The sequence below is a fragment of the Natrix helvetica genome (genome assembly GCF_964273705.1).
Source record: "Natrix helvetica genome assembly, chromosome: 11".
NCBI lineage: Eukaryota > Metazoa > Chordata > Lepidosauria > Squamata > Natricidae > Natrix > Natrix helvetica.
Window position 1 is genome coordinate 19,313,002 of NC_138562.1, and position 23,506 is coordinate 19,336,507.

The 23,506-nt window shown below is 51.6% G+C and overlaps 3 protein-coding genes across 4 annotated transcripts in view; 1 reads left to right on the forward strand and 2 right to left on the reverse strand.

The window, feature by feature from the left end:
* The window catches only part of GPC4 (glypican 4), a 42,843-nt gene extending 38,475 nt beyond the window's left edge, over positions 1-4,368 (reverse strand). The window contains exon 1 of the mRNA XM_081963902.1: positions 4,026-4,368. Coding sequence (XP_081820028.1) covers positions 4,026-4,227 — 202 coding nt within the window. The 5' untranslated portion in view covers positions 4,228-4,368. The remainder of the gene's footprint in view (positions 1-4,025) is intronic.
* Positions 1-23,506, forward strand: part of LOC309397665 (integrator complex subunit 6-like) — a 322,886-nt gene that overhangs the window by 90,731 nt on the left and 208,649 nt on the right. The window lies entirely within an intron of this gene.
* Positions 17,631-23,506, reverse strand: part of GPC3 (glypican 3) — a gene marked incomplete at its 5' end in the record, with an annotated part of 100,014 nt that continues 94,138 nt past the window's right edge. For both annotated transcript variants that reach the window (XM_081963901.1, XM_081963900.1), the window contains one exon: positions 17,631-18,815. In XM_081963901.1, the coding sequence (XP_081820027.1) occupies positions 18,649-18,815 (167 nt within the window). In that variant the 3' untranslated portion in view covers positions 17,631-18,648. The remainder of the gene's footprint in view (positions 18,816-23,506) is intronic.

Genomic DNA, 23,506 nt, shown 5'->3' on the forward strand with positions numbered 1-23,506 from the left:
AGTTTGGACACCCCTGATTTAAGTTTACCCAGGCGCAATCATCCACCGTGCTGGGCCCAAGCCTCAAAAGCCTCCTTATAACCCATCTGGCCCAGCATTACTGACTCTGGAGTCCCATCGGCTGCTACCTGTTTGCAGGCAAACTTTTGAGCCAGTGGAGTCCAGCAAGTCTAAAGATTTTTTTTTCCCCCGTGAAAGAAGAGAAGGATAATCCCTACCTGGAAAAGTACTGAATTTTCTGCTCTCTCTCAAAGCGCACAGCCCCCTTTCCTTGGGGAGGGGAAGGGGAGGGAGGGGCGTCTGCCCAGGCTGCCCCCGCAGCATCTTGACGCCCAAATGAATGGCTGGGACCCTTCACATTTTTGAGTCACTCAGTCATGCATTTTTGTTATTGTTGAAAGTGGTGTGAAATGGCACGGCTCGGGTGCAAGTCCTTGGTGGTCTCTCAAAGGGCCCGGCTAGAAATCCTTTTGTTCCCCGGGAGAATGCAGGCCGGTTAGCCATTCAAGGCAGAAAATAAAGCAGGCGAGCTGAGGCTGGGCCGAGGGGAGGGGGGGCAGACAAACAACTCGAGGGGTGGGGGGAAGAGAGAGGTTTTCTGGGAAGGGGCAGAGCCTCTCCAACTTTTCAAATACGAGGAGGGCGATTATTTTGCTTGCCAGGAAAACTCCACGTCACAAAAAAGGAGAAAGCACAAAGGTGCCTCTCTCGGTTATAAGCCTGGATAAGAACTAGCCCACTACTCCAATTATCCACAGGCAAACCCAGGCTCTGTTGGCCCCCTCCCCTGCCAGCAGAGGTTTGGCTCATCCCAGCCTGGCCGTACTACAAGACCCAGAATGCCCAGACCAGATACCTGGTTGTGCCTTCCAGACAGGCTGAACTACAAGATCCAGAATGCTGAAACCAGGTGCCTGGTGGGCCTTGCACCCAAGCTGGACTACAAGACCCAGAATGCCCAGACCAGATGCCCAGCAATATCTTGTCAAGCTGGAGAGGACACATCACTCTGAGTTCTAAGAATCCCCTATCCTGGGAGAATGAAGATACAACTACACACAAACACAGCCACAACCCACATACAGAGGGATCGTTGACTTAAACGAGACAGATGGGAGTGGTGGAACTGGAAGGACCAGTCAAGGCTCCATGAGGCTCATCCTCTCCAGGAGATAAAATTCTCCCAGGATTTTAGGATTTAAAAGTTCAGGTGTTTGCAAAATCAGATTCTTCTTTCTTTCTTTCTTTCTTTCTTTTTCTTTCTTTCTTTCTTTCTTCTTTCTTTCTTTCTCTCTCTCTCTTTCTCTCTCTCTCTCTCTCTCTCTCCCTCCCTCCCTCCCTTCCTTCTTTCTCTTTCTCTCTCTTTCTTTTGAAAAGCTTTGTACCACCTTTCCAAGCCGTGAAAGATGCCAGGGATGCTTTCAAAAGAAAAACAAACACACCAAACACCAACTTAAAATTGCAAAATAAAATTAAAAAATGTTTTCGATAAAAGCCCAGGGGTTCCGATGCCCCCCCCCACCTCTGCCTCCAAAGGGGCAGAAATATATAGCCAGCGCTAAAATGTTACGGTAGCATAACAAGTTCAGGCGTTATCAGGCAGCTAAAAGGGAAAATAAAAATGTCTCTGCGCAGGAGAAGCAGGATAATAAGTCCAGCCGTCGAGACTCGCTGGGAAGGGAACTCCAGGCTGGGAAGAGGAAGATAATTCGAAGATGGGTCTATTTTGCAGGCCGGTGAGGTCTGCAGTGCCCCCCAAACAGAGGGGCCTTCTATGTTCATCAAAGATCATCAACGATGCAGGAAGGGAGACCCCTCCAGCCCTACATATGGCCAGGAACCTGCCCCCTTCTGAAGCTTGCAAGGCCAAACATGCTGAACAGACCCAGATACTGGATTCAGACATTCTGTTAAGCCATGGTTTCTTTTAACCCTCATCAACAACGGAACATAACTTCCTACCATGTGCTAAGCTATTTTCACGGGCCACGTTAGGCCTGACAGCAAATCCATGCAGGTGGGAGATGGGTACTGTAGTCCAAGCCAGGACAGGGTGTTTGGATGACCTCAGGGGCAGGGAAGGGGCCTCTTGGCAGGGAACATCGTGACGGGCACGTCTCACTTAGCGCCCAGAGCCCTGGGGGTGAAGCAGCCCAAGGGAGTCCAAGTGTTTCACCCAGGTTTCCAATTTCAGTCTTCCCTTCCCCCCCCCCTACAAAATGGGGAGTGGGACCCTTGCCAAAAGGAAGGGTCTGTTTTGAAAAGCTGCGCCTGGCACCTCCCTAGCTGGCACGGACCGGCCACAACGTTTGGCTGGCCGGAGGTTGGATGGATGACTTCTCGGAAGGACAAACAATCTCATTTGCCGAAACGGAAAAAAGTTCTCCGGCCAAACTTGGAAGCAAAGGCAGCCTTCAATGGGAGCCATTCTCTGTGCCCAGGGGCACACCGGGCACTTTTCAAGCCAGCCCCACCCTGGGCCGAACAGAGGCTCAAAGCTTCTATTGATCCCAACGCGCCAGGTGGAAATGCCAACCGGTGAACGAGCTCCACAGGTGCGCCTTTCAAGGCAGCCAACCAAAACGGAGAGGAAGGAGAGGGGTGGGGGTTTAAATTTTGGGGTATCCAACCTGGGGAAACTTTGAAGAAAACTTGTAGACTTCAACTCCCAGAATCCCCATGCTGGCTTGAAGGATTCTGGAATTTTGAAGTGCCTAGGTCTTCAAAGTGGCCCAATTCGGAAGACCACCCCCCCCCCTAGTAGGGCAGAGGGCTTTTGACCTTCAACAACTTTTAAGACAGGTGGACTTCAACTCCCACGATTCCATGCTAGCTGGGGGTGGGGTGGGGGGATTCTGGGGGTTGAAGTCCACCCATCGTAAAAGTTGCCAAGGTTAAAGCACTCACCAAGTTTTCAGGTTGCCCCACTGTGAGACCCCTGGGTTCAACTTTCATCCCCCCCCACCCTTGCCAAAGCCCAGGACTGCTGGAAGCCAAGGCTGTGGGCTGCAACGTCCCCCAGGTGGGCAGAAGCCCCCAGGGCACAGAGGCATTTCTTGCCATCTCCCTTGCAATGCTGGGCAAGGCGCCCCTGGGCATGTCGGGCAGAGCAACTGCCAACCTGGAGCGTCTCCCCTCCCCTCGCCCTGGGAGGGGGGGCAGCGAGGCTTCCCAGGCGCTTCGCCTTTCCTCAGTGAAAAGGGGGGGAGCCCCCGAGAGAGATTCCTCCCGGGTCTTCCCCCCCCCCCCACCAATCCCGAGCTCCGAGCCGCCCAGAAACTCCACCCCGGGGCGAGGCGAGGAGGGAGGCGGGCGAGGGGGGGTAGCCACATGGCGGGGGGTGGGGGGCGGCATCCATGGTTGCAAATTCCATCAGCAAATTCCTCCGGGGCTCGCTTGGATGCCTCTGAGCCGCTGGGAAAGGGGGGGGGCGCATTCTCGCCAGAGCGGTGCGCCCCCCCCCCCATTTCCCCAAAAGGGGGGGGGGTGTCCCAAAGAGGGAAGAAAGGGACCCTCTCGAGCCTGCCCAGCCGGGACCTGCCCCCTCCCCACCTTTCTCTTTTTGCAAAGCCGCGGCGGGGGTCTCCCATGCCCCCCCGGCCCCCCTCACTCCTGTGCAACAGGCAGACCTTGCAGCGCTGGGCAGCCCCGGGGCCAGAGGCGCTTCCCGGCACGTGGGGAGGCCCGGGGTGCCTGCCTTTGGGGCGGGGGGGGGGGGTTGGTGGAGAAGCGAGGAGGGGGCGCCGCCCCGCACCCAGGAAGCCCCCCCCACGGAGCGGCTCTCTCGCAAGGGGCTCCTGCGCCCCCCTCCCTCCGCCCGTCCGCCAGGCAGCAGCGAAGCCCCCGCGAGGGGAAAGCGGGCTTGCAGGGGGAGGGGGCGGCAAGCAGCGCTACGGGGATCCCAACCAGGCGCCCCCGGCCCGGCCCCGGCCTCCCCCTCGCCCGGCCCAGCGGAGCCCCTTCCTCCCGGCCCCCCCGCCCGCCCGCCCGCCTGCCTCCCTCCCTCCCCCGCGGCGAAAGCCCACCGTTGATCTGGTGGTTGGGCGCCTCGCTGTGGCTGAAGCCGCGGGCCACGTAGAGCCGCTTCACTTCGGAGCAACTTCGCGAGCGCGGCTCCTCGGCCGACGCCGGCCCGGCCAGCAGCAGCAGCAGCAGCGGCGGGAGCAGGAGGAGCGGCCGGAGGGTCCGCAGGGGCGTCGGGCGGGCGGGCAGGGCGGGGGTCGGCATGCCGGCGAGGGCGCTGCGAGGCCGGCTGGGCAGGGCGAGGCTCCCCCGCCGCGGCCGCCCCGGCGAGGCTGGCGGGGCTTCCCGGTGCGGCGGTGGCGGCGGCGGCGTCCGGCGAGGCTGGCGCGAAGTTGGGCGGCGAGGCTGGAGCGGCGCCCGGGGAGGCGAGCGAGGGAGGAAGCGGCGGAGGGCCGGGCGAGGGCGGGACGCCTCCTTCCCCGCCTCCCGGCGCGCCAACCAGCCAGCAGGGAAGGGCGGGAGGAGGGAAGGGCGAGCCCAGCCCGGAGACCCTCCAGCCGCGCCCCCGCCTCTCAGGGGAGGCACGCTTCGCCCGGGACCCCCCCCCCCTCTTCCCCGGGGGGGGGCGCTTGGATGCTGCCCGGGACCCTCCCCGCTCTGCCTCCTGCAGGACCCCGCACAGCCGCCCACCCCACCCCCTCGGGGCGCGAACGCGTGTTGTGCGAAGGCGCCCACCTGCGGAGGCTCCCTTCCCCCCCACGGAGGGTGGGACAGCCGTCGGAGGGCAGAAAGGGAGGGATGAAGGGAAGAGTCGTGGGAATGGGAAGCGGCTGCCATTTCAAGACACGTGTCCCGAGCCAAGGAGCCCGGGCGGCCCCTAAGGGAATGGGACAACTTGCCACATGGGCATCTGGCCGCAGGACTAACCCGTCCACCCCCCCCCCCCGTGGGACACCTGACTGTTGAAATATTCAAAAGAAATAAAAACAAATCTTTTCATTTTTGCCTTTCCCACAACATCCTGGCCCTCCTTTTGCACCCATGATTCTGTCCCACGTGTCTTTGATAGGACTGCAACTCTTGTCCTGCAGCCAGTTGACTGTGGCACATCGGCCAAAAAAGCAGCTTAGGACTGACACTTATAACAGTTGCCGCATTCCTCGTGGTCACCCCATCATAATTCAGATGCTTGGCAACTGACTTGTACTTATGACCGTTGCTGTGTCCCCATCATGTGATTTCCCTTTTGCAACCTTTTGGCAGGCAAAGTCAAGGGAGAGTCCCGGGATTCGCTTAACAACGGTGCGACTAACTTATCCACTGGGGTGATTCGCTTAACACCCGTGGCAAGAAAAGTCATCAAATGGGGGAGGGGGAAACTCACTTAACAACGGTCTCACTTAGCAACAAGTTTGGGCTCGGGTGGGCCTACGTTGGGGAGTACCTACCTATATAAGCTTTTCTTGGTCTGGGGGCTAAATAGGCTCCATCCCAGTGGTGAAATTCAATTTTTTTTTTACTCCCGGTTCTGTGGGCGTGGCTTGGTGGGCGTGGCAGGGGAAGGATACTGCAAAATCCCCATTCCCACCCCGCTCTGGGGCCAGCCAGAGGTGGCATTTGCCGGTTCTCCAAAATACTCAACATTTCTGCTATTGGTTCTCCGAACTGCTCAAAATTCCTGCTACCAGTTCTCCAGAACCTGTCAGAACCTGCTGGATTTCACCCCTGCCTTGCCCCCTTTCTGGAAGCAGGAATTCTTCTCCGCCATGAATGCATTGGAAGGGTGTGTGTGTTTTTTAAAGCCAATCTCTCTACCAAATGGAGTTCACAGGATCAAACTCCTAAACTGGACCTCGGTGTGGATTTCTGAATCAATCAAACGGCTTCCAGCCATCGGTTTCCGTCCCCTCCCACCTTCCTCTTTTGCCACTGAGAAGAAACGCTTCCCGGTGTCAGAAATCATCTGAAACCGATTAGAGAGAAGCTAAACAAACCCCCCTCACCCCTCCACCCACCCCAGCCACCCGTAATGCAGCAACAAGCAATAATTCAAACGCAAACCACCATCGGATAAAAAACCCACCTTAAAAAGGGTGCTTTAAAACCCACCGAAACCAACCTTAGAAAGGGCGAGCGGGCAATAAACACCTTTTCTCAAAACAAAGGTGTTTGTGCGTGTTGTAATTAGTACCAGATTTCACAAAAGGAGATTGTTGTTCCCTTCTTAAGGTCGGTTGTGAACTCAGTCGTTGTGTTCCTGGCCATTCCCAGAGGATGTGTGGAGCAGTGGTGAGTTCCGGTACGGTTGGAACGGGCCCGAGGCGTCCACTCAGCGAGTGCATGCATCTTAGCGCCTCCACGAGCCTCCGCAATGCTCCAGCTGCTCAGCGGAGCATTGCGCAGGCACTGTACGCACCTTGCGCAGAAGCGCCAAAGACTTAAAAGACCAGTAAGGAGCTCGGGCAGATGGGCAGGTGAGTCCTCCGGAGCACCGGAACGGAACGGTATCCAGTGCTCCGGGCAGACTCCGGTACGCCCGTACCGGTCCGTACCCCCTGCAACCCACCACTGGCTCTTCATGTCAAGATTGCGCTGTTAGTTGTGGCACAAGACTTTGTCAAAAAGGGAGAAAAAAGAGTGGGAAGACAAAATACAGGAGTATAAGAAAAAAAGACGAATGGGTGGAAAGTAGAAAACATAAAAAAGAAGTGAAATCTCTGCGAGACCAAGAGAAAATGGTTAGAAAAGGAGGAAGGAGGGGGGAAAGGATTTATTAGTAGAAAAGAGTGAAATGTGTTAATATTGTTAATGGCGCGTAGCTAATTATGATGTGAGGGAACTGTATTAATATTATTAATTGTGGATGACGAACTAAGTGAAATGCTTATTATATAAAAAATGATTTCGAGGGTATGTGCTAGCTGTAGTAAAATAGAATAACAGATGGAAATGAAACGATGAATTTGGTTGACTTTGGGGGCAATGAGGATACTGTTTACGTATTAAGAAGAAATTAAATTTAAGATGGGGGGGATGTGGACATGAAATAACACGGCTGAAACTGGAAATGGAAATATGATGTCAAATGAACCACGTACAGGAGAAGAGGTCAAAGGGGAAGACTTTTGTTCATAAAAGAATTTAAAATTTGCAACAAGAAATAAAAAAAACTTTAGTTTCTTAAAAAAAGAGAGACTTTGTCAGGAGAGTTCTGTTCACAAAAGTTGGCAACCTTATAAGGGGGGGGGGAGGGAGGAGATAATGGGTTTCGGGTGGGCTCTCCGCAATTCAAGAAAACCAACAATGTCTGCAACTGGTTTTGTGTTGCGGTTTATTTGATTTGCTGGGAACCTTCGTCCGCCCCCCCCCCCGCCCCCCATCGGAAGCCGAAATGCTCAGGGCAGCTACGACCCTCATTGACTCAAGCCACAATTGTTGGGGTTAGGCGGCACATTGAACCATAGCAGTTCCCCAAATGGGAATGGCGGAGTTTATGGAAACCAGCCCACCAAGCACCTGAGGTCAGCATGCAGCACAACATGCAGGATTTTATTTATTTATTTGCCTCCCATTTTTAAAAGTTATTTTTACAAATGACTCGAGATGGTTAATGCAGCCAGCACATTTTCCTCCTCCTGTGAGGTGGGTTGGACTGAGAGGGAGAATCTTATTCCTTATCGTTTAATGACCCCCGTGATTCCTAATCTGGGTAGAGAATGGAGCTGAGTATTTACTAGCCGGATGCCCTTCCTGTCACCAATGCAGAGTTCACAGCAGATATATTCTCATTGTGCCCAGAGAGAGAAATATCTGTTGCTACCTAGGATAGAACTCACAGCCTCTGATTGTGAGGTGAGAGCTCCACCTCTAGGCTTACCGCACCACTCCCGGCAGAGGGGGGAGCGAGAGAGAGGCAGAGAGAGACAGAGGTACAGAAAGAGAGAGACAGACAGAGAGACAGAGAGACACACACACACGCACACACAGAGATACATAGAGGGAAAGGGGGGAGAGAAACAGAGACAAAGAGAGACAGAGAGACAGAAAGAGAGAGACAGACAGAGAGACAAGAGAGAGAGATATAGAGAGGGAAAGGGGGGAGAGAGACAGAGACAAAGAGAGAGACAGAAAGAGTGAGAGAAATACAGAGAGAGAGAGAGAGAGAAAGAAAGAAAGAGATACAGAAAGAGAGAGATATAAAGAGAGGGAGGGGGAGAGAGATACAGAGCGAGAGACAGACAGATAGACAGAGACAGAGAGACAAAGGGAGAGACAGAAAGAGAGTGAGAGAGAGATACACAGAGAGAGAATGACCAGCCCAATTTTACCCAGCCAGCTTTCGTGCCTAAGGCAGGACTAGAACTCGCCGTCTCCTGGCAATTGGCCCAAAGTCACCCAATTGGCTTTCATGGCTGAGGTAGGATTTGAACCCGCCGTCTCCCGCTTTCTAGCCTGCTGCCTTAGACCAAACTGGCTCTCTGTGTTTTGGGATGCCAGGGGTTTGCCATCCTTCCTGCCTTGCCCACCCTATTTCAAACCCTCCCCAGCCTCATTTTTTCACCCACCGTGCCCATGAGGGACCATTTGTGAGAAACCAGTGGGAGAGGATTTGAGCCAGTCCTTCGAAAGGAGGTGGGTGGGGGCACATACCCACCCACGCCAAGCTCTCGTCAAAACCTCGCCTGTCTAGCTCCCTCCAGCCCCTTCCACCCCACTCTTCCTGTGGGGACCGCCGGAGCTCCAAGTTCTCAGGGCGTTTTGGCTGCCAGGCCTCCGAGAGGAAAGCAGAGCTCTTCCACGCCTCTCTGCCTGCCAAAGCAAATGCCGGGAGTTTCTTTGGCGGGACAATGCAAATTTTAAGGGCAGCCCAGCAGGGGGTCGGGCATTCTTCTCCCAAAGAGGGAGGGGAGAGAGAAAGGGGGGCTGCAGACCAGGGGGAGGGGGAGGAGGGGTGGGAAGGGAGAGGAGAGGAGAGGCACCAGGCCAGTTGGAGCCTGAGGAAGAGAAGAAGGATTCTCAGAAAGCCAGCAAGAGGACAACAAAAAATGAGAGATTCAGGGGGGGAGACTGGTTCAAACTGGTCTACAGAAGGAACTGGCACCATCACCAGGAGGAGGTTCCTGGGTGCACAGGTTGTGGGTCGATCCTAGTTTGTCGTTCTTAGTTGCAAAGTCGTGTCCAACCCATTGCGACCCCATGGACCACGTTCCTCCAAGCCTTCCTGTCCTCTACCATCCTCTGGAGTCCATTGAAGCTCACATCGACTGCTTCCGTGACTCCATCCAGCCACCTTATTCTGTTGTTCCCTTCTTCTCTTGCCCTCAATCTTTCCCAGCATGAGGTTCTTCTCCAGGGAGTCCTTCTTCCTTCTCATTTGGTGGCCAAAGTCTTTGAGTTTCCTCTTCAGGATCTGGCCTTCTAAAGAGCAGTCAGGGTTGATCTCCTCTAGGACTTACCGGTTGAATGGCCTTGCATAAGGGACCACAGGAGTCTTCTCTAGCACCAGAGTTCAAAGGCCTCCATTCTTTGAACGCTGGCGTTCATTATGGTCCAACCTTCACAGCCTTCCATTGCAACTGGGAAAACCAGAGCCTTGACTATGCGCACTTTTGTTGGCAGGGGGATTTTTCTGCTTTTTTGTATGCTGTCTAGATTTGCCATCGCTTTTCTCCCCAGGAGCAAGCAATCCTAGTTACCTGCCCTTCTTGCAGCCATGGACATAAGACTCAAACACTCCCCAAGGGATCTCCAGAGAACCGAACATCCTCTCCATCCTTCAGGTTGTTCATGCGTGCACCACCCTCCAACATAAAGCACCAACTCTCCAGTTCTTCCACAATCTGATCCCTGCTTTAGCCTACGGTGGATCCTGCTTCGTGCAGCACCAAGAAGGGGAGGGAATGGATTTAAGATGGCTTGTGAATTCCACCAGGGAAGTGCGAAATGGCTGCCCGACGGACGTGCCCCATCGCTAAACCCTGTGTTGCCTTGACGTGATTTGGCTCATTGTCTGCATCCTGCTGGGAACTTTTCTGGAACCAAGAATGGTTGCTGCAAACACGTGATGCTAAGTTCGGCGCAGGCAGGGTAGCTTCCATATTTAACATTTATTCAAGCAATTTGTAAAAGTCAGAGGGAGTGAAGGAGAGAACCTGGCTGGCACCACAGTGCCCACAAGAACCACATTCTTGGCCTTGCAGTGATCCTTCTTTCCCCAACTCTTGGGGCCTAGCAAGTGTTTCCTTATAATGAACCAACTAGGGGGCTATCAGACTTCATATTAGCTCTCTGTTGTGGCCCACCAGCGGCCAGCGGAGCTGGAAGCACAGTGAGGAGGTTGGGGAGGAAGATGGGCAAGTCCTGGAGTCTGGGGAAGGCTCTGAGGAGGGCTCTGTGTCGGAGGCAGAGAGGGGGCCAGAGCCATCTGACAGTTATCAGCTGCCTTCGGAGTCAGACATGAGTGAGGCAGAAGAACAGCTGGAGCCTGTTCCCAGTGTGCGCATGCGCAGAGCTGCCAGAAGAAAAGAACAGCTCAGAAATCAGGGTCGACTTGGGAGTAAAGCCACAGGTGGACGGTGAATGGCCCCTCCCATAGGAAATAAAAGAGGAGCCAAAGGGGAGGGGGCTTTTGCAGGAAACAATTCGTTCAGTTGGTCTTTAGATTCGTCTCAGGAGTGTGAAGATCTGTCCGTGAATCTCAGAGACTCTGTGCCCAGACTTCCCTTGCACAGCACCTCCTCATTTGGAAACTATTTCCATGGCAGCTTTCCAGGATAGAAAAGGTCTGTGGTCATAAATATTCCTTTGAAGGACTCTTTGCCAGGCCTTGGCTGACGGTGAATGAGAGGAATTCCCATTCGTTTAATAAAAGGGGTTTTGTTGGGACTAGGACTCTGCCTCGTGCTTTTTGGGGAATCCTGGGTCAGAACACTCTCATTATTCAAAGACTGGTCCTGGCCAGGCCCACAGAAGATCTAAAAGAGCTTGACTGAGAAGCAGCTTTGGAACCTAAGCAGATGACAAGCCAACCTTGCTCTCCCCTCGTCACACAAGAGTTTTTCTCTTCTCTCTTCTGAGTTTCCAAGAGGGGCCCAAATCAACTCTGCATACATAGCATAGCCCATCCCGGAGGCCCATGAGTGTGCCACGTGTCCTCTTTCAAGATCTGATGGCCAAGGAGACGACAGCCGCGAGGAACGCTGATCGGCATCGCACGGGGAAAGCGACCATGTTCCCCGGGCCAACTTTTGTGGTCCAAAGATTAGGGGCAGCTTTGGAGATCTATCGAAAGAGACATTCCTTCCTCCTGTTGGACGGATCGTCTTACCTCCTCGGTGTGGCTTCTAGAGCAAGAGGAGGCAGCCACACTTCATGCCCGAGTCCTGGGTCCCAACGCTGAGCGCTCAACAGTGGCTCAGAAGCAGCTGGGGATGGAATCCCCATCCCAGCTTCTTGGCGTGACTGCCATGATCCCCCCGTGTCCTCCTGCCCATGTTTCTGAAGCCAACCTCCTTTGGTGCCCTTGGCTGGGGGCACCAAATCTCCTACAAAGAGGGGGGTGGGCTCTCAGCACAGGAAGGCTTGCAGGGTGGGGCCCTTCCCCAACCCCCCCCCCCCGCCCGCAGCTGCTGGGAGGATAATCTTAGGAACGCGGCTGGGAGAACGGCATTCTCTGAAGCGTTTCCAAGCACTCATCACTCAGCCAGACAAGCGCAGGGAGCTGGCAGCCTCTGCCCTCCTCCTCCTCCTTGTCCCGCCAGAGAAAATGCCCTTTTAAAACCCTGCGGACGCCAGGGCACACAGGCTTGCCGCTTTGATGTCCTTCTCCGAGCGGCGGGCAAGATCAATTTTCATCCACCTCACCCAGCTCCAGATCAAAGGAAGGAGCTTGAGAGGAGAGAAAGTGGGGGGAGGGGGAAGAGGCACAGAAGGCAGGGAGGGGGGCAGGGAATGGGCAGGAACCTGAAAACATGGCACAAATCCATGCCCGCTTCCATCCTCGGGAGCACCTTGGAGTTGCTCAGCCTCATCAGCAAAGGGGAAACCACAAAGAACATGGTTTCTTTCGCTAGGGGGTCCTCAAACTTGCAAGCAGCCATTTAGCAACGGTTTGGCATTGAGACAAATAGCAATAGCCCTTAGACTTATATACCGCTTCATAGTGCTTTTACAGCCCCCTCGAAGCGGTTTACAGAGTCAACCTCTTGCCCCCCAACAATCTGGCTCCTCATTTGACCCACCTTGGAAGGAGGGAAGGCTGAGTCAACCATGAGCCAGTCAGGATCGAATTGCTGGCAGTGGGCAGAATTATTCCGCTATACTGCATTCTAACCACTGGGAAGGAAGGAAGGAAGGAAGGAAGGAAGGAAGGAAGGAAGGAAGGAAGGAAGGAAGGAAGGAAAGAAAGAAAGAAAGAAAGAAAGAAAGAAAGAAAGAAAGAAAGAAAGAAAATAGCAATAGCCCTTAGACTTATATATCACAGTTCTTTGCATCCCTCTCTAAGTGGTTGACAGAGTCAGCCTCTTGCCCCCAACCATCTGGCTCCTCATTTGACCCACCTCGGAAGGACGGAAGGCTGAGTCAACCCTGAGCCAGTGAGATTTGAACTGCCGAACTGCAGCTAGCAGTCAGCACTCTAACCACTGCGCCACCTCAGCTCATCATCCTGCAAAAGGGGACTTATGACCAGATCCAAAGCTACGAGGGCCACCCCACCACCATGGGTCATGTGGCCACATTTCGACACTCGGCAACAGGCCTGAATTTAAGGAGAAGCATTGTGGCACCCAGACCAACAGGGGGATCTTGCTAACCTGAAGAGAACAGAATAATAGGGTTGGAAGGGACGACAGAGGTCTTCTAGTCCAACCCCCTGCTCAGTCAGGAGACCTTACACCAGTGTTGGAGAGCCTTTTCAGCACCGTGCCTAAAACGGAACCCAGGTGGGCGTGCACCGGAGCACTGGAAAACTGAAGAGGAGCTGGTTGGTGCACATGCGCGCATGGCCAGCTGGTACTTTGGTTTTTGGCGCACCAGCTGGTCTTTGTGCACACCAGAGCACAGAAATCTGAAGAGCAATCACACCGGCCAGCTGGTCTTTGGGTTCCTGGCACTCCGGCGTGTACAAAGACTAACTGGCCAGCGTGCATGTGAGCGCCGTAAAGCGAAACAGCAGCTGACGATGGCGCATGTGCCCACCGAGAGGGCTCCGCGTTTGCCACCTCTGGCGCACTGAAGGACCTCCCCACTTTTGCTTTTCCAAACCGGCGTTTCCATCAACACTGGGAAAAGCCACCCAAGTGTGTGGGAATTCCAGAACGACCTCAGTAGCATTTCCTCCGCGTGGTACAGAGCCCCCCCCCAGACTCCCCTCCCCTCCGTGCATGTCTGCACTCCTTCATCTGCCTCTTTTGACTTTTCCACATCTGCTCTTCCCCAAGGAATGCATTTGGCAGAGAGCTCAAATTGATCCAAGAACGCTCGGCATTTGCTTCAAAATGCAGTCCAGATGAAGGCTTTCTCTTCTTTGGGGAGGGGGGCAACGTGGGCTTGACAGCACTTATCCCCCACCCCTCCTCCTAGCAACGCACCCGGGCCAGAGTCAGCCTGGCTTCTTTGCCCATAGATGCACCTCAAAGGAAGGTTAAGGCACAGCTCTGTCCTTTTAATGGCCCTGATTAAGCCACTTCTCTGGTGTCTGTTCACGGGGAGTTGATTTTTCCTACTTGGCAACCCACCGATTTTTTCCTCTCCTTTTAATAATATACTTGGACGCTGACAAAATGCAGGCCTTTGTTTGCATGCTCTGGATTTTGGCTGCGAACGGCTGGTTTAGGGCTGGTTTATAATAAGGAATAATGACTCCCATTTCTTTTTCCTGTCTCAAGTGATCAATGGCTTTGCTGCTTGCAAAGAGGATTAGTAATTACCCAGATAAGTTAAGTGTGAGTACACACACCTCCGTGTGCTTGTGCCTGTGTGCAAAAGTCAGTGGACAAGATGTTGGCAGATCAGGGCGGTGAGCGGGGCTGTCTGTCACAGGCTGCTGGAAGTTACAACTGGGTGTAACTGTGCTCTTTCCTTAGGCTGGATTCACGCACCAGGCTAAGCCACAATTTTCTGAATTGCAGCTTGTTGATTGAACGCCATCTTCACCCTAGGCCGATTCGATTTACGAGCCACAGTAGTGGCCAAGCCAAAACCCAACCAATGACTATACATTCTAGATTATCTAAAGTAGATTAGAGTTGGAAGGGTCCTCGTAGGTCATTTAGTCCAACCCCCCTGCTCAAGCAGGAGACGCTACACCATTTCTGACAGATGGCAGTCCAATCTCTTCTTGAAAGCCTCCAGGGATGAAGCTCCCACAACTTCCGAAGGCAACTTCTGTTCCATGGGTTGGTTGTTCTGTCAGAAAATGTCTCCTTATTTGAAGGTTGAATCTCTCCTTGGTCAGTTTCCATCCATTGTTCCTTGTTTGGCCTTCGAAAATATCTTGACCCCTTCCTCTCTGTGGCAGCCCCTCAAATATTGGAAGACTGCTATCCTGTCTCCCCTGGTCCTTCTCTTCACTAGACTAGCCAGGCCCAGTTCCTGCAACCGTTCATCGTATGTTTTAGCCTCCAGTCCCCTCATCCTCCTGGTTGCTCTTCTCTGCACTTTTTATAGAGTCTCAACATCTTTTATATAGTCTCCAGACTCTTCTTGAAAGCCTCCAGGGATGAAGCTCCTACAACTTCCAAAGGCAACTTCTGTTCCATGTGTTGACGGCTCTCAGAAAATTTCTCCTCATTTCCAGGTTGAATCTCTCCTTGATCCGTTTCCATTCTGACTTAGGTTGAGCCCAAATTTTAGAAACAGATGTAGGATTTGAGAAAAGGTTGCCTCCAAAGCACATGCTGAGTTTAACTGTATTCACTTACGGCCAGCTTCCTATAGGGTGCAGAAGGAGAGTGGAGTAGAAGCAGGCTGGCGATTCTTACTTACTCGGCTGCTCAAGGGCCTATCCCATTCTAATTCTAATTCTTAGCCTTGCATTCTGCTCTCATTCTCATGCTTCTTCCATTCCATTCTTACCTTGAGTTTCCACTGATCTCCAGTTGTTGGGATAAGCCCAGGGGGTTGGCACAAAGACCCATCTCCCCCTTCCCCAAGGACACCCCAGGAACAAACCTACACCAAGGCTGGCAGGTGATAGACTAAAAAGGCAACACATTTGCTGCTAGCCTGGGTTGGATCCCATCCAGATGGGCTGCTCTTCATAGTTTGCATTTTGGATCCCGTGGCTTTTAGAGAGGCGGGGGAGACGTCAGCCCAAGGTGGAAAAGTAGGGGGAGAAGTGACCCCCATGACACAGCCAGTCTCCAGAACCAACCGGTTGCGGAAGAGGCTACAAGGAAACAGAAGTGTAGATAACAGAAGCTCCATGTTGCTTAATAGGGGGAGCTTCTTCACTCAGAAGATCCTCTGCAGTCACGACATAAGCCTAAGATTGAAAACCAGGCTTGTCAGATGCTACAACTTTTCTGTCCTGCTCTATGGAGGGGAGAGGTCTTTGACAGGAAGCGACTTGAGGAGATCAGAAGCATTCCAAATGTGGATTGACAGGGGGCTGTTACGTATAAGCTGGGTTGACAAAATCAGAAAGGAGGAGGGGACAAGATGCCTGGGAAAGCCAAGGGAGATCATCACAACCATTAAAAAAGCTAAAGTTAGGACATATTTTGGACATGGGACACGACACCCAGAAAAATACGGCATCCTTCACTTAATCCTCCAAGGAAAGACTGAAGGCAAAGGAGGTCCAGGCAGAAAAAGAACATCGTGGATTCAAATTCTAAGGGACCGGTTTGGACAAAACTCAGCAGCACTTTTTCGTGCGGCTGTTGATAAAAATAGGATTACCAACATGATCGCCCACGTCCGATGACAGATATGGCAGAAGGAGGAGGGAGGAGGAGGAGGAGGAGGAGGAGGAGGAGGAGGAGGAGGAGGAGGAGGAGGAGGAGGAGGAGGAGGAGAAGGAGGAGGAGGAGGAGGGGAAGGGGGAGAAGACGGAGGAGGAGGAGGAGGAGGAGGAGGAGGAGGAGGAGGAGGAGGAGGAAGAGGAAGAAGAAGAAGAAGAAGAAGAAGAAGAAGAAGAAGAAGAAGAAGAAGAAGAAGAAGAAGAAGAAGAAGAAGAAGAAGAAATAATAATAATAATAATGATGATGATGCACCAGGCCAATTTTCCCAGTTGCTACTTAGGTTGGATCTGGGACCAAGAAAGATCTCTGAAAATCAGCCTAGTAATCTAATATGGTGTTTCTCCACCTGGGCAACTTTATGAGATTGGACTTCAACTCCCAGGAAAATTCAACATCAAGCAAGAAAAGATGTTAGCAGCTCCCAGCGAGGCGGCTGATCAGAAGCACGGCTGATCACCAATGGTGACACAGATCGTCCCCGACTTACAACAGTTTGTTTAATGACCGTCTGAAGTGACAATGGCGCTGGAAAAAAGGGGGTTTCACGCTTATGACCGTTGAAGCGTCCCCATGGTCATGTGTTCAAAATTCAGACGCATGGCCACTGACTCGTATTTATGGCAGTTGTGGTGTCCTGGGGTCACGGAATCCCCTATTGTGGCCTTCCAGCAATCAAAGTCAATGGGGGACACAAGATTCACTTAACAAACTTCTTACTAACTTAATACCTGCAGTGATTCACTTAACAACTGCGGCAAGAAAAACAGTAGAACGGAGCAAAACTCACTTAACAAATGTCTCACTTAGCAACAGAAATGTGGGTCTCAATTGTGGTCGTAACTCGAGGACTAACTAGACCTTCCTTGGGTTGGGCCCCTCTAAACTGACACATTCCCACGTCTTCTATCTGCACATCCCACTTTTCCCCTCATCCTTCGGTTTCCTTGAACTTCAATAGCTGCGACTTTTCCCAACACTTCTCTCTCAATACACCAAAAGGAAGGAGAAAGAGAAGGGCACAGAATGTCTTCCAACCCACTCAATGGCTTCACCCCAAGGTTTCTGCCTCTGCTGACATTTGTTCCCACTTAAAATTCCTCCTCCTCCTTCCTCTTCCTCCTCTTCCTTTTTCCCCTTCCCCCTTTTCTTCTTTTCTCCTCCTCTTCTCCTTCCTCCTCTTCTCCTTCCTCTTCCTCCTTCCTCTTTTTCTCCTTCCTCCTTTTCTTTTCTCCCCTTCCCCTTCCTTCTCTTCTTCCTCTTTCCCTTCCTCCTCTTTCTTTTTCCCCTGGCTCCTCCTCTTCTTCTTCTCCTCCTTCCCCCTCTTCCTCTTTTTCTCCTTCCTCCTTTTCTTCTTCTTCTTTCTCCTCCTCTTCCCCTTTCCCCTCCCCCTCCTCCTCCACTTCTTCTCTTAGCAATAGGAAAGCGGGAATTAGATCTCAAATAAACATCTACAGGATCAGCTTGAATGCAAGCCAATGTGGATAGACTTCTAAACAGGATGCAAAATGCAGAACGTAATCTGAACAAAAGAAGAAAAGAAAACTCAACAGTGATAGCACTGCCCTTATGCCCTACGTTTTTTTAAAAAGCTATTTCTTTCTCTCACAGGCAGAAGTGCAAGAGTACACACACACACACACACACAGGCAACATAGCCAAGCATGTGATCAACAGCCTCCTGACTGATGGGTAGAACCTATTTATTTTGAAAAGAAGAAGAAGAAGAAGAAGAAGAAACAGCTCTCCCTCTTCCCAGCTCTTCATATTTCCAATGCAAACTAAGAGTCTGAAAAGGAAAGAGGAGAAACATCCCCAGAGCAGCCAAAGAGGAAACTTTGGGGGCCTCGGAGAGATTCCCATTTTTCCATGCTCAACAGGCAGGCTCCAAACACAATCGCTGAACAGACAAAGGGATACAGAATTGTGGTTTTGTTTTTGTTTTTTTAAGAAAAGAAAAAAATATATATTAGAAAAGCATGCTTGATCCTGCGGACTTTCTGGAAAACACCTGGGCATCTCCTGAAGCTGGACTATCGCCCTGGAATGGCACATTCTCTGCCCTGTTCACATCAGCCAGATCGGGGGGGGGGGGGGGGGGGATCGAATTAGCCCTGTCTGAGAAGCGTCTAAAATTGGCTAGCTTTTTAAAAAAACATAAATACGCAGCGCATTCATAACAAGGATCCAGTGTTAAGTCCGCTCAAGCTTCACATCAAGTTTTGCCACCAGGATTAATACAAATTTGCAAGCTGCAGAACCGTTTTTCTGTTATGGAACTCTTCCTTTCTCCCGCTTCAGGTTGGGCTTTGATCTCAAATCAAAGTATATTTTTAAAACGTCGTCCGGTGGTGTTTTATTCAGTAACTTTGCTCATTCCCATCCACTGAGGATGCTGTGTGCTTTCGTCATCCTAAACAGCACTGGGGGCGGGGATGGTGGTGGGGGAAAACGTTTACAAAATTCATAGGTGATACAAACCGAGTATTATTAACCCTGCCATAATAACTGAACGAGGATTCTTCGAAATATAAGCACTGGGTCTTTTGGGCCGGACCTCAAACGAGGAAATGTTTTTTTTTTTCCTTTTAAAATAGTAATAATAATAAAGTCCTGTTTCCAAAGTTGTTCTTTTCCAAGTGCTTCTGAAGGGCAAGAAAGAATTTACAGGGCGAAAGGATAAGGGATTCAGCCCGGATTGCAGCCAAGGGCCCAGTTGAAGTCATTTGGCCATCAGAAAAAGCCACCAGAGGAGGAGAGCGCCCACGAGTTGAAGATTCAGCACTGGCTCCTTGCCGCTGAGGCTGTGCCCGGTTGTCTCTTGGCTCTGCTGATTCACCAGCTGCCTGTTTGAAGGGGTGCCCTCGCTGTCCAAGTCGTAGGCAAGCTCTAGAAGGAAGGAAAGAAGAAAAGAAAGAGAAAAGGTAACGTAGAAGGAAAGCTATAGAGCTTATGAACATTTGATGCCTTTTAATAAAATTATCGGTCTGAAAAAGGGCTACCAGTCAGCCTCCCTAGATAGACCGTTCAGGAAACACAACCAGATGAGATAATCCTGCTTTGTTGTAAGGCTACATTGACAGAATCTTGCAAGTCTGAAGGTACAATTCTCCCACCGTCTCCTATACAGCCTGAGAAACTAGGGAGAGTTCCTTTCTGAGTTCCTTTCTCTGCTTGTTATGCAGCTCTGGGCTATGCCGTCTCTTATCTGTTCTCTAAAGCTGCATTAACAGAATCTTGCAAGTCTGAAGGTACAAATCTCCCACCGTCTCCTATACAGCCTGGGAACTAGGGAGGGTTCTTTTCTGAGTTCCTTTCCCTGCTTGTTATGCAGCTCTGGGCTATGCCGTCTCTTATCTGACTGTCCTCTAAAGCTACATTAACAGAACCTTGCAAATCTGAAGGTATAATTCTCCCACTGCCTCCTATACAGCCTGAGAAACTAGGGAGAGTTCCTTTCTGAGTTTCTCGCCCTTCTCACGATACAGCTGTGGGTTCTGCTGACCCTTATCTGACTGTTCCCTTGGCTGTGTCTCATGGCCCCGTGCTCCACCCCAGGACTTTCTCACATGGCGCTACATGGCCAGACCCCCTAATTCAAGAAGGGAGAATTGCTTGGACAAGAGTTGGGTTTTAATGGAACCAGCAGCCTTAGTTCCACATTGCCATGGTTTGTTATGAGGTGCCCTAAATCTGGATTTGTTCGACATATTAATCCAAAGATGGGTGTCGGGTGTCTTAACGCAATGGATGGAGGGCTCCTTGGTGGTCTCTCGCTTACAAAGCCAAAACGTGCCTTAAAGTTTCCTACAGCAGAGTTCTTCTTCTGGGACCAGCTCGGTTAACTTTCTGATAGGAAGCCCAGATGTTCAGCCTAGCTTTCCTCCTGGTGGCAGGGGATGATGGGGACTGTAGACCCACCCACACCTGTGCAGGTCACCAGTTTTAAGCCCAGAGGCTCCGGTTCTATAGACAGGCTCCAGTGGACAATGAGGTCAGCGCAAAAAGAGAAGAAGGGAAGAAGGCAAACCTTTCTACTGGGCTCTGCTTTTCAGCCTCTTTTCAAGGGCACACCTTTGCTCAGGTACGCAGGGAGCTCCTTTCAAGAAACAAGCAGCCCCCACCCCCACCCCATTGCTACAGAGCCTAGTTGGGCAGCTGGAGGGAATCCGTCCTGCTAGTAAGTCCATTAATCTGCCCTGCTATTCACCCGTCAACCCCACCAGATCTCCTCCGCAGCTCTTAGAGGCAACCTCAGCATGGGTCGTGAACCAGGCCAGTCCCAAGAGAAAGAGCCCCTTCCCAAAGATGGGGGACAATCCATGCTCCCAGCCTCCCCTCCCCAGCCCCGCCTGCCTTTTGTGCTCCAGATTAGATAATCGGCTGACACGGGAGTCAATCATTAGCTCTGCTCCTCAGATGATGTTTTCCTTCTCTCTGCCCTGCCAAACAGGAGGAAGGTGGAGCTTCAAGGAGGTTTGATGGGCTTTTTTTTTTTTCTTGGGAGTGTTGGGTTGCTGAGATACACGTCTTCTGGTTTTCATTTTTTTACTCCTTTCTTTTTTTGTACAGCAGTGTGACACACACCCAAAGCCTTCTGTGCTTGCTCCGACACGCAAGAGGAATGAGAGCGATTGAAGCTGCAAACCTGCGAAGGTGTCTCTTCCTTTTCCATGTCAACAAAGGAAGAAGGGGGAGAGCATCCCACCAGGAAAAGACCCCTGGAGTTATGCCTCCACAGACAGTTTGCCAGAGAGAAGCCCTTCCGAGCTGCCTTTGGTCCTGGAAGCTCCTGGAAGTCCAACTTTTGAGAGCCAAACGTCCATGGGAACCGTAGCCAACAGGAACCTGGCGGTTAGATTCAGAGAACGAGACGTCAGTGTTGGAAATGCAACTGTTCTAGTTGCTTCCTCCAAGGGCTTCTCCGATCCCCCAAAGATCTGCCATTCATTGCCTTTCGAAGTCTGTTTTTGATCAAGAGGTCTGAGGCCTTCAAAGAAAGCAGGCAGTGCTCAGCTGGCAAGTAGCCAATCACTGGAGAAGCCAGAAGGAAAACGGAGGCTGGCACCAAAAAAAAAAAATACATCTGTTGAGTGAGAACCCTGCACCTAGGTAGGCATGGCCCCAGCACCTTCTGATCCTCCCCATAGGAAGACGCAAAAGATGGAGGCAAACAAGCCACTTGGCTTGAACTTTCATGGCAGGAACTCTCTTGGGAAAGCAAGGCAGGGAGGGACACCAGTTCGCAAGTGAAGGTCCAGCGTTTCACCACGGTGGATGAAAAGGCAGAAGGCCATCCGGGGAGTAACTCCAGATCCATTTCACCCAGAATGATGGTGGCAAAGCAGAGGCCAGGGTAGAAAATAGGAAGGGGCCCCCTTTCCATTTTGCACAGACCCCACCCCCCAGAAAGGCTAAATAAGGAGAATTAATTTCCTTTGACCTTCTGAGTGGACAGATCTATTCATCTTGAGTGTTGTCCCCCCGCTGGCCTTCAGAAGTGGGTGGCCTCCAAGACCAACCCCGCCAGGCCCCCAACTCTGGCACAGGAACTTTGCTCCCCCCCCCCCAATGCAGACTCTGCTTCTCTTCTGCAGGAACAGGCTGTGCTGGGCGCCTCCCCGCAACTCCCGCTGTGTCCTAGATCCCTTTGCGAAGGAGCAGTCACAAGAGAGATTGCCATGGTGAAGGGAGGCATCGGGCGCCCACTCCTGCTCCCTTCCTCGCTGCCGGTTCTTCCTGGCAAAGCCAGCCTCAAGTTCAGCCGCCTGCTTATTCCGGGAGTCCCGTCACCTGCATTTCTGCTTTTTTTCAGAATTCCGCCAGGCTGTTTTGCAAACTGATCGCGGGTGCAAACATAACTCTGCGTCAGCGGTGGGATTCACTTAGCTTCCCTACCGGTCCGTAAATGGGAGCGCACGTCTTCTGCGCATGCACACTGCTCGTGTATTATGTCGGGGCAGGGGTCGCGGAGCCTCCCGCAGCTGCCGCTACCTGTTCGCCCAAACCGGAGAGAACCGGCCGAATCCCCCCTCTGCTCTGCTCGTCGATTTCATGTAGGTTCACGGGGGTGGGAAACGGACACCGGCGAGGTTAAAGCACATCCTGGTTTTTGTGCAAACTTTAAAAAACGGTAGAAGGCAAGCAAAAATAAGATGGAATGAAATCCACGGAAGAGAAGGGGGGAAAAGGAAAGAGGACACATTCACTTCGCCTTGATCTGTAGAGCCACTCATCCGCCAAAACCAAGCCTACACATATCTAAACTTGAGTTTAAGCCGCGAGAGAATGTGCTGTGTAACTCAACCGAGAGAGGGAAGGCAGCTTTTTCCAACAAGTGCCATCCAGGAGTTTGGACTACACCTTCCATCGCTCCCGGCTCACGAGCTAGAAGTTAGGAAGCGTAGCTCGGCCCGACTGGACGACACCGCTTAATTGCAAGACTAACTTTCCAATTAAACTGAGCGTAAAGGGATACAAAAGTTCTACGCAATCACAGAGATAATTGGACCGAGGAACCGCAGGGCAGAAGAGCTACGGTGACTTCAAAATCTTCTCCTCTGCTGTGATATAATATAAATCTTTCCTAAGATCTCCATAATACAAAGATTGCACAGCGCAAAAGGTGTGCAACTGAATTCAAAATTATTTTAGGCACGTTATAATTGCACGCAATGTTTCCTTCCTTGTTATCTATAAGGGCATGACGCTAAAGACCGAACACCTTATAATCCTCCATTCTATGCACGCTCTCTGGAAGAAAACCAGGCTCGTATTAACAGGGTTAATATTAACAAATAATGGCCTTTAAAGCTGCAAAGGAATCTTAAAATCCAGGTGGGACAAGGGCTAAACAATACACAAAAGAACAAAGAACTGGAAGGAATTTTTTTTAAAATGCATCCAGGAAGAGCTGCATAACAATTCCAAGGGTTTCATTTTGACGGTAGGAAGTCAAGAGAGTATTGTGGTCACATCCTAGACTCACAGAGTTGGAAGAAGGGACCTAAGGGCTCATCAAGTCCAGCCGCCTACGTGAGACATTCTACCGTGCTCGATATTGCCAGCTTCCCTTTGAACAACCCCAGTGAGAAGGAAGAAAACAACTCCATGCAGTCAATCATCTATTTGGGATTTACTACACTGAATAATTTCACTGAAGGCAGCATTGGGTGTCTCTAAATCATATCCTTCTTTTTCTTGGTTTGGCTTGGTTTATTTCTAAAGTAGATGCGCTTTAACCAGTGCAAACTTTCAGGTTTTCAGTCTGGGAATTTCTCTGCAATCCATTTGAAAGTCCTTTCTGATCGCTTTGAATGCTCCAAATTAGCCCAGCTCATTTCAATGCCCCCCCACCTCATTCCAAGCGGTTCGTCATCTGGAATTTCTTAATGGCCTTTGGAAGGGAGGGGGGGAAGGAAGAAGCTTTTTATGCCTGGCACAATCTTCATTCTTCCCTAACTCCTTCGCTGAGATGTTGCAGCCAACACAAACTTTGACCAGCGAAATAATGTATAGATTCTTGAATGAAAAGGGGCTTAGCCATTCCTCCGCAGCAGTTATTTTAAAGCCCAAATAAC